The sequence below is a fragment of the Coturnix japonica genome, chromosome 3 (assembly GCF_001577835.2).
Source record: "Coturnix japonica isolate 7356 chromosome 3, Coturnix japonica 2.1, whole genome shotgun sequence".
NCBI lineage: Eukaryota > Metazoa > Chordata > Aves > Galliformes > Phasianidae > Coturnix > Coturnix japonica.
In genome coordinates this window covers 18,069,016-18,087,026 of record NC_029518.1, presented here as the reverse complement: position 1 = coordinate 18,087,026, position 18,011 = coordinate 18,069,016, and the positions used below count along the sequence as shown (strand labels likewise).

The following is an 18,011-nucleotide window of genomic DNA, read 5'->3' as shown; positions in this document are numbered from 1 at the left end:
CAATTTATCTACTCCCTGTTAATATTATAGGTGATTTTTTACTGTGACTGTGACAGAAGCTGCCGATTTAGCTCTTTCACCTACTGATAAATAAACAATGCACAGATCTGACCTTTAGGTTAACAGGTTTTATGCTTGCTCCACTCAGCACTCTAACTGATTCAATTATCATAAAGGTTCAGGAGCTTCCATGAATACTGAAAAAGACCGACCATATGCCTGCATAGGTGTTGTGGAACAGCAAATACTCTGCAGCCCTCCAGAGAAATTCCTTAATTGTAAATAATTTCACCGTGCGACACAATCAAGTCACCTTGAATGCAAAACCCTCAGCCTGTGGAGGCAAAGTGTTATTTAAGCTTTACTGGGCTGCGTTAAATTCTGCAATTTGAAGGGCTGTTAAGTTTTTCAATTGAAATTTCATTTAAAATGCAGGTGCTTTTTATTATATTGAGGCTTTACTGCTCTCTAGGTACAAGCAAGAACATGGTGCAATAACACAAATCTGGCTCAATCACTGATCAGTAACAGCTGTAATTCCAGAACATTTAGCATTCTTATAAACCACATCCTGAAATCTATAAATTGCTACAGCAGATCAAGAAAATACTATATTCCCCCTATTCTGCCCATAGCAATTTTGACATTTATGAGATTTTCCTGTGAACATTACATTTTATTGAAATCTTAAAAAAAGATATACTTGGATTTAGTAATTGTTTAAAATAGCTTTAGGCCTGGGGACTTCAGGGGGGCAAGTTTCAAATATTAAAGGTTGAAATTTAAAATTCATTAGTGGTTGCGTGCATGCAAAGACTCCAGGACACAACATAACATATGCTGAATTCCACATCACTCACAATGCTATCATTTAATTCCTAGTGAAGGAGCATGCTGTCCAAACCAAAAGTAGCAGTATCTCGATAGGAAGAATAATTCATTTTACCAGAAATTAAATACTTCCTGCTAATTTTTATGTAGAGAAACAGAGAGAGAATGAAAATAGGGGCCATAGGAAACAAATAAATTCAGCACAAAGACTGGCTCTTTCTTTATTTTAGAATAACAGCTGAAGCAGTCAGAAGTCCCAGTTCTCCTCCTACATACAGACAGATGTAAATCAGGATTATTGCACTGATGTCTGTGGAAACAGTGCTGTAAAAGAGGGATAGCAAGCTTTTTCTTTTCTTTTCCTTTTTTTTAGCTTTTAAATTTGAAAAAGTTGTTTGTTTGTTTGTTTGTTTTTTCCTGTTTTTTTTTTGTTTTTTTTTTTCATTATATGATGCATCACAAAGCAACTCCATAAATCCCATCCATTTCACCATTCCTGTTCTACGCTCAGTGGTAGTAAGGATGGAGTTTCATATTAATGCTTGTGCACTCTAGGATTAATTTAGATATCTGAATTTAGAAGCATGAAAGATGATCTCTTGTAAAGAGCAATCCAATTCTATTTGCATGTACTGTTGGGCAAAATCAATTAGGTTGTAAGCTGGAACAAAATTTGGTCCATTCACTGAAAGACAGAGGAGTGCACATGTAAACCCAAATTAGATGTGTATAATCTTGTTTAATAGGGTGAAGGGAGATTGAAAAAGGTTTACCACTGAGCTACAAACTAGCACTTTTCTTTTGCTTCATACATTAGCTAGCATATTGTGAACTTCTGCAGGAGGAGAGAAAAAAAAGCAAAGCAAAATAACAACTGAACAGTTTGTTGTGAGGGAATGAATAAGTCTTTTTGCTTCTACTGAATAAGTTGCTGACATTACAGGTGAAACATTTAAGTTGAACTCCACCTACCCCGAGTTTAGGCATATCCCTTAAGGATAATCTGCAGTGTGTGGGAGGAGGTGTTGAACAAAAATTTGGGTCCCCCTAGTCCTAGTCCCACCCCACCCCCCCTCCACCCCCCCTTCAAAAACCCATATTTTGGTAGCTTGCACACCTACCCGTACATTCCCTACTGCCCTTTTAAAAGAGAGACTTTTAAGGCTCTCAGTTCAAACAAGACATTTGAGAGATGCTTAATTGGCCCCACTGGATGGGAAAGCATTAAATCCTGGACCTTAACACTCATTCCGTATAGCTGTTTTTTAAATGGCAAGCAGAATCATCTAATTCTATATACAAATCAACTAGCATGATACTGCTCGGTTGAAAGGGTCTCCACAATTATGTAAAACGTGAGTATTAACTATAATTGGGATAGTTTGCTAATACAATAAAAAGCTCTGAACATGAGAAAAGTTATGCTCACAGCAGTAGCTATCACTTTCTAAAGTAAGAATTCATGGATGAAATGACATGAAAAAGATGGTTATAAAATTTTAATGGAATGATAAAAGGCAAAAGTCAGCCTCTCAGCTGAATTCTTAAAATCCCTATATATCACAATCAGCTCCTTAACTGTAAAATCAATGTGGAGTATAACATGTTGTCAATGTGGTTGTCACTGGAGGGAAGACAGCAAAGTATGACAGCTACACAGCTCAGTCTTACAACGATGAAAATAAAATCATAAGGCTTTTTACATGGATGTAACTGTTTATAGAAGAAATTACTGAACATGGAAAGAGCATATTTTTCAGTAAGATGCTTAATTCATATTTTAAATTATTTCATTACAGTATTAAAAAAGTACAGAAGGTACTTTCATTTTAGCAAATTATCTTTTACAGCAGGCTATTTTGCTCATCTGCTTCAAAAGTTCAGATTGTTCTTTAAAGGAAAGCACAAAAGTATCATTAATCTTTTTAAATTTCCCAACTAGAATCACACATTTGTTTACTTATTGTACAGATTAGGGGAGCCAGGAGCTCTACTTTTCTAGATATATTTCAGGGGAATCTATAATTTCATTAATATACTGAGACATGTACCTGGACTTCTGCCCATTAAAGCTAATGAGAAATACCTGGGAAACTCTCACTAAGCACAACTGACATTCTGGGCCTTTTATACTTGAATCATTTACTCTTTTCAGGAACAGGAACAATGAAATTATACATATTAACAAAGTGTGGTATCTTTCATATACTGTATCCAACAGAATTATTATATCAACTGTCATTGGACACTGGACTGGACTATAGCTTTTACAATAGAGAGAAAATATGGATTTGCAACCACAGTCCAGCTAGACTTCAAGAATGGTGCAAGTGCCACAGGACCAGGTTCAGATAACTATAACCAATTCTTCTACAGTTTCCTTTCCAGACAGTTCAAAGACTTACCAAAGCAAAAGAGAAAACCTAATTGACATCTACTTTTTATATCTAGAAAATTTCATTTTATTTCCGAATGCAATGCATGAAATCCCTCTCTTAGTTCAATGGTATACACTGACCTCTCCATTCAGTAGTGAATATATTGACTGCAAAGCAGTTACCATAAATTTACTCTTAAGTTACTGAAAGATCTAATCCAGAAATTTCATCAGCTATTTCTATTTCACAGTAAATTGTTTGATGCTATGACCAAGATCACCAGAACAAGCATCTTTTATTAACATGTTTAGCAGGTTTTAAAAAATTCATAAGATATATACATTATTCTAATCTGGCATTGACAGGTTAGAGTTTAAAAAATGCATGGAATCAGTTACTAACAGCATGCAAATGTAAATGGAAATTATTTACAGCATTTTTCCTCTGTTATAAACACCTCAAACTACTAATCTTTACATTAAGACGTTTTATTACCAGATACTGTAGATTATTTACTGGATGTGATGTACAGAAAAGTCCACCTCTCATAAGAAGATAAAGCCTGTGGAGTGGAATGCACTGGATAATCTACTTCACAGTGGTTCCCTAAACAACAGAACCTGCAATCTTAGGTGTTAGAAAACACCAGGGGAGTTTGGCATGCTGACTCTAAACAATGTGGAGTATAGAGAGAGGTGGAGGAACTGTGACCAAATTCTGTGATCACCATGCAAGGATGGGGACTTGACAATACTATTGGAATTAATAGACTCTTGTTTTCAGGAGAGCTGTCAGTGAGCACAGCCAAATTCCTTATTGGTGGTCACGAGAGCCCATTTGAACACAAGAAGAGGAATAGGGCAGAGTGCTATTTGTGAATAAATTGTTCAATATAATGAACACAAATGATTCATAGTAAAGAATGGGGCATCACATAGAATGCTAAGCTGCCCCCAGCCCCTCTGATATCTGAGGACAAGCTGGAATGCAAGGGGGTTTATTTTCTGCCAAATTTCTTTGTTTTCACATGACAGAAACAACAGATTTCTATGGCAGCATTTTCTAGTCTTTCTTTAATCATTCCCAACATCCTCCTAGATTACTAAATATTTTTCTTAAATAAAGTATAATATGAAATTCACTATATACTGTGAAATTATCAGATTGAAGTAATATAGTTATGCTACTTTTAAAAGTGAATGTGATGATTTACATTTACTGCCCCGAGGTGAGTATGCACTTTAACACACATATATGCATATATTTTATTCCTACAGATATCTTTGGTGGGAAAAAAAGTGGCACAATCAATGCACAGAATTCAATAAGAACAGAGCACACATGTGCATCTCACCAGAACAAGAGATCCAGGAAATTTCTAATGTCAAATGTTACTTCAAAAAGTCAAAGTCTATTGGTTAGCATGCCAAGGAATTAAGTGTAGTTTTGCAACAAGCTGTCAGTATAGGCAGTTTTATAAGAAAAATATTGAAGTCCTGACAGAAATACTGCTTATACTCAATGAAAATCATTCGGTCTTAAGCAATTGAGTTGGACATCCTTTCACAGAGGGTAGCCCTCTGAAATGACACCATTACCAGAGTCCTTTGTCACCGATTAAAGTTTTTTTGTTAGTTACAATGGTTGCTGGATACTAGAGACTGTAGTCTATATATCAGCATGTATTCTGCAGCAGTATAAGTACAAATGGAATATGGCATTTTAAGAAAAATATTTTTCCCCTTGGATGCACAGTTTATAATAGAGCTACAAAAGGTCTTTTTAAGGTACAGTACAGAATACAGTACCATAGGAAAAGAAGCAAGTGGACTGTTGATCTTAAAATATATTGATGGTGTAAACAGCGTTAGACACATTTTATATATTTTTTTTGTTCTTATTTTTAAATTTGCTTTGGAAATATCTACTACCTTCCATACAAACCTCAGGCATCACTGCATTTGAGTTTTGCAGGGCATAGTGTTTCACCCTGCTGAACAAATGTGATCCAAGCTCTACAAAGCAGCTAACTTGTAAATATATAAGTAGGCTGCTCCAAAAATAATGACTCCTATCTATTTTGATGAAAACTACAACAAATAAAAAGAGTGCAATAACACTATTTGATAGAGCAACTTCTCAGTGACAAAACACTATTTTTCAGCTTAGTCAATACCTCAATATCATACCATCATTAGCTATGCTTTTTTTGGTTGTTGTTTGTTTGTTTTTTTGTTTTTGTTTTTTTAATTTCCCAGTTAACAAGAGCCTGCACACCATGCTTGTAAAAATCTTTACCAGCAGAGCTGACCTGGTGTCACTACTACTGTAATACACCACTACTGCCTCACTGTGCTCACATATAATGTTTGGTTTCCATCAGAGTTCATCAAGCATCAATGAATGTCAGAGGTTCCATGGAGAAATTCAGTGATGCACCTTTTTCATATGCCCTTCTATGTCAGACATCATTTTGTCATACTGCTCCTCTGCTCCTATCTGTCACAAGGCAACAAAATGTAACAGAATAATCGCAGGAAGGTTTAACCTTTACTGCCATACTACCAACCCCTACAGCTGATGTCGTGGGCCAACACAATAAAATAGAAGTCATTACTTTCAGAGCAGACTTAGTATTTACTGATATCAGAGAATGTAAGTTGAAGTTAATGGGATAAGACTGTTGTATTATCTGTGTCAAGAACATCTAAAATGCATGACAGCTGAACAAAACTTTTAATTCCCAATGATCATTGTTAATTCAAAATTGTGATCTATGGATTTGAAACTGAGTTTGTCATTGCCAGTCCCATCACTTTCCATAGTTCTATGTTCTATGGCTCACAGACTCATGCCATGTAGTTTGTTCAATAGTTCCTTGATTTAGTAAAGAGCCACCAGCATTTCAAAAGTGCCTTTTCAGTGGGATTGTGGGCTGGATTTTGCATTTGATACAGTCTCTGAGCAATACTACATAACAAATCTGGAATTAACTGTAAATACATACACAAAATCTGCCTTTTTTAAAAAAGAAACTGAAATACTAATTTCATCTTACTCTGTACTATAGTATCTAATAGCCAACTTTTTGGTAATTTTTTTTCCCCCCAAAATTGTTATTTTTCAAATCTGTAATGGATGAAATTATATGAAAATACCTAATGAAATTAAGTATACCATAAAGAGATTTTTCCTTTTATATCTTGCTGAATGAGAAAGCAAGACATTTTGAAAAGGAAACAGATTGGGGCAAAGTTGATGATGTAACATTAAAATCTTAACTTACTGTCTTCATTGCTATTTTATCTTTACTGCCTGCACACTGAAGTGCCTTAGGGTGTTGCTCTGTTTTACAGACATCTCTATGACATCTCTATTTGGGACTGTAAATTTAACCTGATGCTCATGCACCATTGTTGCAGTAAACATTCAGCACTTGTAACACAACACAGTTTTTGTCCTTTCTCTCACTGGATAGCTACATATTTTGAGAAAACAACTTGAAAGGAAGTGTTTTCACAAATTAATAAAAATTTTCTTTGAAGCTGAACAAATAATTCACCAAAGAAATCTATCTGAAAAAAAAATGTAAATATTTGGAGCTAGTCAGGCTATATAAATATTTATTTGAATATATCACCTGTAGGTAATTAGCTAATAAAAGTAACCTGTGAACTTCTTTACATATTGAAGATGCATTATCTACCCTTTCAAAATTTTGTTGAGATTCATTTCTTGTATTCTACTTGTTCTTTTATCATAAATGAATATCATAATAAACTTGTCTGCATTCACTGTCTGAAATCAACCAGTCTCCTATGACAATTTATATTGCAAAGATTATTTGACTCCGGTCAAATAGTTTGCATAGAGCTGTTTCTTGCTGTAAGTAGGAGGAGTATGGAAGTGCATTTAAAAGGCATCACTTGTTAATATCTGTAAAAAATATTTTTGTACAAAGTAGTAGGTGTACAATTTTAAAATTCTGTTTCTGGGAGTTAGATATGGGGCAAGAGGCCTACATGCAACATTCATTCCTATACAGTCCTTCTGGAACATATATGAGGGCTGTTCATTAGCTTTCATGGAAATAAACAGGAGGCATTACTTTTGGATTCACCTACTTAGAATCAAGTCCTCGAACATAAAGGAATGCCAATTAATGAGCAGTATTTATAAGAGTAACTTAAATTAGCCATATGTGAACACAAATGCATGGAGAGATGTTATATAAAAAAACACTACTTCCCCAGATATATATTAAAATATTCATATTTTATGAGAATCTAAGAAAACAGATATTGAGCCCTTAGGAGTTATTATTGTAAATGCATATTCAGGAAGGAAATACATTACTTCTGTTTCTGAGAAGGCTAGATATCCAAATGTGTACAATGGCAGCTGATCTGTTATTTATATTTTGTGCTAAATTGAGTTAAATAAGAGTGGACTGCTTACTGTCCTCTGCTGTAGTCACTGAAGTCCAGTTGCTATAAGCATGGCCATAACCATTGGAGGCAATCACTCTCACCTCATACTCAGTGTATGGCTGAAGATCTCTGATGCTGTGTTGTAGGGAAGCAGTCGGGCTGGAAAGCAACCTGCAAAGAAATGTAGCATGAGCTACAGCTTTAAACATCCAAGCACTGAAAGGAATGACTAAAACACTACATGTCTTGGAAACAAAACCAGCCACCCTAATGGTGAGCTGTAGTTAAAATAAGAGGACTTTTCTAGCTCAACAGTTGACGGTGGCCTTGCAATGCTCTGCGTACTCTAGAATGTCACCAGCAGAATGCCTCTGCCGCATCTGGAGTCGGTAGCTGGGTGCGCCTGGGGCGTTGTTGCGAACTGGTGTAGACCAGACAACCTGAAGACTGGTTGGAGTGGCAGATGAAAGCCTCGGAGGCATCACACCATCTGGAGCTGTCGAAAAGCATGGATGAATTAGAGCAGAGAAAACCATGGACAACATATGTCGGGTAGAAACAAAATGCTCCATATACTGGAAAAACTGTTCCTTAGGATCAACAACAATGTTAACACGGTCCATTTAGTTTAACATTTTCACTACTGGACTAAGATACTTCTCTTATTTTCTTTTTTCCAAAACACTTAATATCATTTTGCTAAAAGCAAACCTCCAAACACCCAAAAGAATTCAGAGCCAACATATTCTCTACCACCTGTTCATATATTATCTGCTTCTCGTGCCCAGTTCTGCCACCCCTGGAAGTTAGAGATATTCTCAAAGAAATGTTACTGAACAAGACTAATATCAATCAGATCTTTCATCACTGATACCTTCTCACCCTTAAATTTAGAATAATTTAAAAAGAAAGCAAATTAAATTCTAACAGAAACTAAAGGTGTTCAGGTAGAAATCAAAATAGATTCACTGAAGTCTCAGTTTCTAGCTCACCATTTTGTTAAGGAAATTAGCTTTTATGAATACCAGGAACAGCAGATCAAAATCTGTCACTAATGATGTCACAAATGACCTTTAACTGCTGCAACTTTCACTGTATACAGTAAAAAGAACTATGCCAACTTGGAGTTTATGGCTTTGTCTGTTTTTCTTCAAAAAGAAAACAATCTGTTGGAGAAACTTTCAGTACATAAACACATCTGGAACTCTTGTATACAATGCACGTCTGTAGCTCTTTTCCAGAAAATTAAAACACAAGAAAGTTATTGCCTTTGTCATTTAATCTCTTGTATAATAGTTTCGCTTTTCATAGTCCAGTAGTTACTATCTGCTTCTTTGTTTGGTCCTTCCAACAAGTATTTTTGCTATTGTTATTTCCTTCTTTCTCTCTATTGAAAAAGCAGTCTCACCGATCTGTAACTTGGGGTGCAGTTATAAACCTCAAGGCATAAGTTGTAAGATAATGAACAGTGTTTTACAGTAAGTTTTATGATCTTCATTTATGAGGTGGTTACTAAAAGCGGAAGTAACAGACTTTGTGAAACACTGTCCAAATTCAACACTCCCTGGAACAAATGAAAGGATGGCATCTACTCTGAAAAAAAACCCACCAGTCATAGATCGCATTTTTTGTTTATACTGACAAAGGCATACAAAGATATGTGTGACGTGTTTCACGCTGATTATTCATGCCTATGATTGGGGAAATTCAAAATTCTTCAAATCCAGTTCCAATTTTTATAGAAGTGCACAAGACACAGATTAGAGCAATCTGGAGACTCAATCCCTTTCCCTTATGTTCAGGGACCACTGGAGGAATCGCAGAATGGCTTGGATTGGAAAAGACCTCAAGGTCCCAACCTCCCTGCCACCGGCAGAGTTTCCAGGCACTAGATCAAGTACTAGATCAGATTGCCCAGGGCCTCATTCAACCTGTCCTTTATCACCTCCAGAGAGAGAGCATCCACAACCTCTTTTTGAAACCTGTTCCAGCACCTCACCGCTCTCAGTAAAAGCTTCTCCCTGACATCTAATTTAGGTCTAGCATCCTTTAGTTTAAAACCATTCTTCCTTGTCCTATCACTATCTACCCATGTAAGAAGTTGATTTCCCTCATCTTTATAAACTGCAATGAGCTCTTCCTGCAGCCTTCTTCTTTCCAGACTGAACAAGCCCAGTTCCTTCAGCTTATCTTTTTAGGAGAGATTCTCCAGCCCCTGGACCATCTTTGTACTAAAAAGAATTTTCTTTTATTTATTTATTTTTTTTTTCTTTTTTAAACAAAAGCTCTCTACCAGAGTTTCCAGGTATTCTGTTACAGAGAATTGGCACATAGCCCTAAAGTGGACAAAGATCTCCATTTTCCCTAACTCCCTTCCCCTTCTCTCTGTTACTTTGAAAAAGGCAGCATAAAGATTTAGGAGTTTAGCCAGCCTGGTTGCCTTTGTACCCTTCTTTCTGCTGCTTTTATCTAGTCCTAGACAATGAGGTTCAGGTTAATCCCAAGGAAATCTGAAATCTTCCCCGCTTCCAAATCCAGGAGATATCTGAGAACCATGTAACCCCTGGCCTGCAAATCCCTTGCCATCATCTTCAGGGCCAATCAAGAGCCTGAGAGCACCTCAACTCAGAGGGAAAAAAACAGCTGACTTAAAAGGTGAGTCTTCAAAATCAAACATTTGCAAACAAAACGCTTGTGTGAGAATTAATTACATTCTCAGAATAAAATGGAGAACATATATTTATCTCACTTAACATGCAGCAAAATAAACACTGTTGGGCTCGAGTTGGGCAATACAGGATTATTAAATTTATGGATATAAAATATAGCGAGGCTTTCAAAATATAACATCGTCTAACATGGAAGACATGGATAAGATGGGAGATGAGTAGCATCAGGTGTTTCACAATTTCAGAGCCATCTTCAGACCTCTCTGTTGTAAAAAATACAAGATTTTTCCTGTCATAGATTGTTTCATGAATTTGTTAACAGGCAAGCTCATCCAGAACAAGAAAGACAGCACGATTATTATAAATACTTATATTAGAGGATAATGAAGTGCTTTCATTAGCTGACACTAAAACGAAGATTCAATGTCCAGTCAAAGCAGGATGTCTCATTAAAAACTGACCTGTCTGCAGGTTAAAAAACACCAATAGTTTAAATGCACACAATAGTTCCCTACGTAGCAGAAAAGCTACATCTAACAATGAATCAAATTATCTAGGTTATAATTTCACCAGGAAACCAAAGTTCACATTGTTACTGAGGAGGCAGTGTGAGCAATTCACTGAGGAGGCAAAAGTGTTAAATTTCCAGCTCTGTTGGGACATATCACTTCACCTTTGTCCCTTTTTTCTCAATCTGTTAAATAGAGATAATAATACTTATCCTTCTTTGTAAAGCTCGCTGAGATCCACAAAGTAAAAGCTCTGATTAATCTTTATGTATGTATAGTGGTGGTTATTATTGTGATACAGGAATGCTCATCAAAAAACAAAGATGTAGTTGTCTAAATGTCAATAACAACTCACAGTGCAGATGTTATTTTAATGGCGTAGGTAATCTCAGCTAAATGTTCAAATCTCTTCTACCAACAAAAGCCCAACATAGAAAAGAGTAGAAAATTTGGACAAATCTCTTCTCTGAAAGTCAACTAACCTGTAGAACAATCCTACCTCATGACTTTCAAACCAACACATATATTCTGCAGATATATTCCTGTAGCTTGCAAATGTACTTACTATGTTCTTCCAAAAAGAACTGGGTAGGACTGTACAATTTTGGACCCTGCGCTGAGGAACAATGGAAAAAAAGGTGCTCTGTAAAAATGATTATATTTTGATCACTAAAACTACAGAGCACTTACACCCAAAACTGGTAATTCTAAATTGCATGCAGAACATTCACTCACTCCTCATCATCAAGGTCTTCAGTGTAACATTTCCCTCAGCTTAACGCTTTTTGCTCAATTCATAATCCCAAGAGACTTCTTACTACCCAAGTAATAAGTGGCAACCAGCAATAACTCTACTGAAAATTTCTTAACAGGCAACCAGCAATAACTCTACTGAAAATTTCTTAACAGAAGATCCATGTATCTATCAGCTTGATATATTGCCTTTAAGATGCCATGTTGCTCAAAAAGCTCCCCTCAAGCTTTAATATTGCCCTCAGGAGGCAACCACTCTGCTTGCAACCTACTGAATCAACATCTCGCCCAGTAAATCCTCACTTAGCAGGGCAGAAAGTCACACTTTGTCTATGAAGAAATTACAAAGATGGAATAAAATAATCAGATATCAATTGTAATCAGAATTAATTAATAACTTCACAAATAACAAAAATAATAAAAATAAAAACTGGAATGCTACAATCTGACAATAATATATTGCATTCTAGACACTTAAGTACACACAGATGAGTCAAGAAAGATCAGATCCTTACCCACTGCTAACATGAGAAGTGAGGTTTGAAAAGTGTTTTAACTTTTTGCTTCAGTTTCTTCATCTTGAATAGCACATGAAGTAGTTGGTGGCTTCATAAGTAATTATTTACAGAATCACAGAATCACAGAATTGTAGGGGTTGGAAGGGACCTCTAGAGATCATCGAGTCCAACCCCCCTGCCAAAGCAGGCTCCCTACACCATGTCACACAGGTAGGCATCCAGGCGGGTCTTAAATATCTCCAGAGAAGGAGACTCCACCACCTCCCTGGGCAGCCTGTTCCAGTGCTCTGTCACCCTCACTGTAAAGAAGTTCTTCCGCACATTCGTGAGGAATTTCCTATGCTGTACTTTCATCCCATTACCCCTAGTCCTATCCCCACGCACTACTGAAAAGAGACCAGCCTCACCACTATGGCTCCCACACCTCAAATATTTATAGACCTGGATCAAGTCCCCTCTCAGCCTTCTTTTTTCAAGGCTAAACCGACCCAATGTGAGGTCTGAGGTTACGTGAGGGCAACAAACATTGTATTAAACAATTGCCTAATTTTCTGAGAAATATTCAAAATGCTTATCAAAGTATACTTGAAATTTAAATTATTTGAAAGCAGACTTTAGGAAGGACTAGTAGAAGTGAAATACTTGGACAATAAACTATCTAATACAAAAAATGCCTGTTCAGTTATTCTTTAATGAGATGAAGAAACCTGTCAACTTGGTGTAAACTCACTGCAACTTTGCTGAAGTGACACCAGCTTTAAGAGTTATGATGCAAATAGTGGATATCCATAATATCTTCAGATAGGTAGATATATTTGTTTGGAAGATGCAACTGTAACTCTACAATTCCCTACATCTATTTGTAAGAAATACTCAGCACATCTAAATGCCTTTCACACACACGTATACAAATGATAACTGCAGATTAACTTCAGAGGAATTAAAGTAAAGTCTCAGCAGTTTGTACCATAAAAGAAAGGAACAGTTGCAGTCAGACTGCCCTTAGATGAATGTCTTGCTCAGTCATGGCTACTCACTCTTTTCCAGGTTCAATTCAGAAACCCCATTTCTATATCTCATTGCATTGGTTGTTAGATACTCCTGATTCATTTTCTATTTTAGGTGCCCATACTGAGATCATCTCATTACAACACTTTTTATGGCAATCTGTTCTGCAAGTTGACATTTGTTTCTCCTGATTTTCCCAGATATGCCTGCTATGTACTTGTTTGTGCAGTCCAAATAATTCCAGACATTGTGTTCACCATAATTCGGATCATGGGCATGTGTTTTTGTTTCATTTAACAAGCCATGATGTTGGGCCCTGTATCATCACCAGAAGGGCATGCTAGTTATAAACCTTTATCTGTTGGCAAGATTGATTTTTTTTTTTTTCCCTATTTCATATCTACATCGGTTTGTCTTTTAACCCTCTTTTCCCAGTCAACTTTTCTACTCAGAGCACAAACTAGTTTTGATTTTTCATTTAATGCACATCCTCCATTGCACAGTTTTACACCCAATCAAGATTAAGAGTATTCTTGGATACTTTTTTTTTAATCTTATAATTTCACTGACATATGTATTCAGTTTCAGACACTATTCTCTCTAGTAATAAATCTTCCAGGGACAACATAGCTCTATTTTAACTTTGTTTCACAACTCCATTTAACACATCAATGTATTTTGGAATATACAACATGGAAGACCTGTGGTGACCTTCATGCTTGTCCCACTCTGGGGCTCAGAAAGTAAGGAAAGCTTTGTTTTGTGAAAAAGCAACTAAAGAGACATAAAGCTATGACTTAATTCTCATGCTGCCAGTAAATCAAAATCTGTTCACACCTAATATTCCTGAAATTTTATTTTCTGAAGTATAATAGAAACAGGGTATAGAAACATCTTGATCCTTCTTCATAATCTATCCTACCTTACTGGTCTCCTAGTGATTTCAGTTCAAAAGGAGTTGCTTTGTAGATTTTCTAGCTTTCAGCATTAATATTACTTACTAGGTATAATAACATTCAGAAAAATAAAAATAGTAGGTTCAAACATTTTAAATTTCTCTTGATCTGCATTAATCATGTGAGCTTTAACTGCAAAATTTCCTTCACTTGCAATACCTGCATATCTACATCAACAGTAAGAGGAGTACTAAGGAGAATCTCCATTCTTTATTGGATGAGGCTGGGAATGTGATCATGGAAGATAAGGAAAAGGCAGAGGTTCTGAATGCCTTTTTTATGTCTGTCTTTAAAGATCAGACCAGTTATACCTCAGGGCACTCCACTCTCTGACCTGGTAGTCTCAGCTGGGGAGCAGACTAAACCCCCATGATTCAGGAGGAAATAAACAGAGACTTACTACTGCAACTGGACCTGCCACAAGTCCAGGGGTCAGATGAGATTCATCTGAGAGTGCTGAGGGAAGTGGCGGATGTGATAGCCGAGCTGCTTTCCATCATCTATCAGTATTTCTTGTTGGTTGGTAATGTCCCAGAAGACTGGAGGCTTGCCAATGTGACTCCCATCTACAAGAAGCAGCTTCAGAACTGAATTTCAGGATTTCTTTTTTTCAATTATTCTTCCTTTTGGAGAGGAAGCAAGTGAGAGCTTTTGACATCATCTTCAGAATCTTGCAGCTCCTCTTACAACTCATATCGGAAAGCAGAGAGCTCTGGCCAAAGGCAGCTGCAGTATTTTTCACGTTGATGGAAACACTGACACCTCTTGTCTCTGGCGATAGCTTCACATAGTGCTGGCAAGGAGAGCTCAACTGAAGTTTTCTACTTAATGTTGATGGTATAACTTCAAAGACCTGCAGGCAAGCTTTTTGTACTTTTTACCATATTTGAAATGAATCAATTCTTAGGTAGCTACAATTTCTATTGCTAAAATTATGTCCCCACCAGTGCAATAACCATAGGTAATTATTCAGGAAGATTTCATCCTTTCCATAAATAGCCATTTGAAGAGCATTTCAGGAATCAGGGATAAAAACTTAGCATATGAATCAGATGGAAGGCACTAATCAAGGAACCTGACCTTTGATGCTCACGTCTGATTATGACTTAATAATTTTTTATACTGAACTGAAAAATGACAGAGGAATGTAATTATTCCCAATAGATAGCACTGATGTTTATCCCTCTAATTTGACACAGGAGCCAGAAGAGGAGCATACACTTTGACATAAAAATTCACATTCCTGGAACAAATATAATTCCGAGGTTTCAGCAGCCAAACAGTAAGGGACAACCCTTCTAGAAGATGGTGGAAGCTAGAAAAACAGTAGCTAAAATATCACTTTGAGTATGGGAGCTACTCCTGCTCTCGTGTGGTGAAAAGGATGTGAGTTAGCTACTTACACCAAAGAAACACACAGGAAATGAATAGTCCACTTGAGAAAGTCCTGGAAGGCTTCAAAACCTTATGGTAGAGATGACAGGAAAACAGAATAGTCATATTCTGTGATGGCAAGGAGCACCAGATGAGCTCTGAGACAACAGATGAAAGAACTAAGATTTTAGTTCTGTATTGCCAGCATGGCTGATTGCAAGGAGATGGGATGCAGATAAACGAGGTGGTAGGGTCTGGAACAACCTTCCTAAGAAAGTTTGATAGCTCTGGAAATATGCGAGTCCTCAAAGAGCAAAAAAGCTAATGAGGTCATTGCCGCTCGAAAAAGTTCCAGGGAAGAAAGTCTAAACCTATGTGGCCTAAAAAGTAGAAGACAGCAAGGTAACAGATAAAGATAGTAATCTCCATCATCAAAAAATTTACAAAGATGGAGAATCAGTGCCCCGGGTAAAAAGACAATATAGGATCAAGATGATGTAGAAAGATTTTAAACCAGAAAATCCCTATTGGATTAAAGAAACACTTTAATGCAAGACAGAAAAATGAGCATGATTTCATAATTAATACCTTTTCAGCCTAATAATTCAATGAGGGTCTCTAACATCAGAGGAGATGAAGAAGGAACAATTGAAAAGAGCATAAACATATCTGAAATGTTCAGTTGAGGCCTGCTGAAAATCAATTTCTGATATTCTATTCTATGACTGAAAGCAAAAGGATGACATAGGATATTCAAAACCAGAAAGCAGCACTTTACAAAGGCAAGTGGATGTGTTTTTTGCAAATGATTGTTGCCCTATCTCCACTGAATATATCAAGAGAAACTAAGAAAACATGTTTATCTAACTGAAAAAGAAAGCGAGATAATGGAAAAGATACAAATGTCTGAATCAAATAAGAATTCTGGTTCAAATGCTGGCAGTGCGCTGCAGTTTGAATGGGCCCTTGGACTATCACTCACAGAATTACCTGCCCAGCCATTGGTGTGTACTTCAACAAAGCATGAGTTTATATATTCTTAAGTGTACAGACGGGAGAACAATACAGGTTTGCAAATAAATTGGATCCTCAATAAGATTTATTTTTAATCCATAAATTTCTGTGCAATGCATATGATGATACTGCCATTTATGATGGAATCCCAGCTTGAGAGCGTCCATAAATAGAAAATGGATCTGACAAGATGACTGATTAGCTGGTTTCAGGGAGCCACTATGCACAGTGGGTAGCAGAGTTTTATTATATCTTGAACATCCTGTGTATCAGTGAGATCCAGGTCACTGGGCTACCTTTTGGACATGAAACAACTGAAACTGCAATTGACATTTTTCCCCACAAATCTTTCTTCATTTAAGAAAGAGTAGGAAAAGAAGTTTCAACAAAGTTCCTGGATAACTATCCGGGCAATACAAAGCTGGACTTTTTTCACAGCTCCTAATCAATTTCTTTTATGCGATATGTGTAACCATAAACAAAGAAAGCTACAACACTTTTTTATAAGGAAATTCAGAGGCTACTGTTGAGAACAAAGGAACTGTTTATTTGGTCCAACAGCCGTAGTTCCTATTGTCCTCATCCCTCTCATTTCCTTGCATAGCAAAGCAAACTGAATCTACAGAATGCCTGGATGGAACTAGATTTCTGTTGTGGCTGTCTCAAAATGCTGCACCCATCCAAGCTGTCACCTCTTCTCCTTCCCTTTCTGATACAAAAAAAACAGGTATTTCCACTGCCATTTTTCCAGTGGCATTTACATGTTTATCCAAATGTTATTTTGAATCAATACTGTACAGTACTACGATTAGTAAACAGAAAGAATTTTTTTTTTAAGTATTGTTGAATAATAAAAATAAAATCTAGTTGCAAATGAGAAAAAACAATGCATTTACTTTTCCTTCAGAGTACCTATAATGCCATTGTTTATACCAGTAATAAACCATTCTTCACCATAAAATCACTTAAAGGGTTGGATGTTTTTTTCATCACTATTGGAAGCGTCAACTTTACTTAGGTTATCTAAAAACAAAGATACTGCTTCCTTGGGTATGAGTATATTCGGATATCTCAGTTGAAGTTGTTCCATCACTAATATAACACATTACAGTTTTGGTTTTGTTTCAAGCCTTTTGGTTGTACTGACACAAAAAAGTACTAAAGCTATAAATGTAGCTGGTCTTGTGCTTTAAGTTTTATTTTATGTTTGTAGTATGGTATTCTCACAATCACTGTTCATACACTTTTGTTTTCTGAAAGAAGTTTGCAGAGTTTCTGAAAGCTTTCATACATTATAACTTTCTTAATCTTCTGAAATATATCTTTATGAAATATATGTATATGCCATATGAGAAAAGCTTGGATATTTTGTTCATATATGAAAAAGCACCACACTAGGGAATATGCTGTCAAAGAAACCATAGAATTTTAGCTTCTCATTTCCAGTTTTCCCTAAGGTGTAGGTGCTTATCAGAACAATATCAAAGTGTCTTCTTATGTCAATGAACCGAAATAAATATATTCCAACTGAAATTCATGAAGGAAATTCAGAAATGGTGAGTGTACAAAAT

The 18,011-nt window shown here is 36.4% G+C and overlaps 1 protein-coding gene across 1 annotated transcript in view; it reads right to left on the bottom strand.

Annotated features, from left to right (window-relative positions):
* USH2A (usherin) overlaps positions 1-18,011 on the bottom strand; it is a 356,150-nt gene that overhangs the window by 117,735 nt on the left and 220,404 nt on the right. Inside the window, exons 41-42 of the mRNA XM_015857330.2 lie at positions 7,985-8,135; positions 7,668-7,810 (exon numbers count right to left, since the gene is read on the bottom strand). Coding sequence (XP_015712816.1) covers positions 7,668-7,810; positions 7,985-8,135 — 294 coding nt within the window. The remainder of the gene's footprint in view (positions 1-7,667; positions 7,811-7,984; positions 8,136-18,011) is intronic.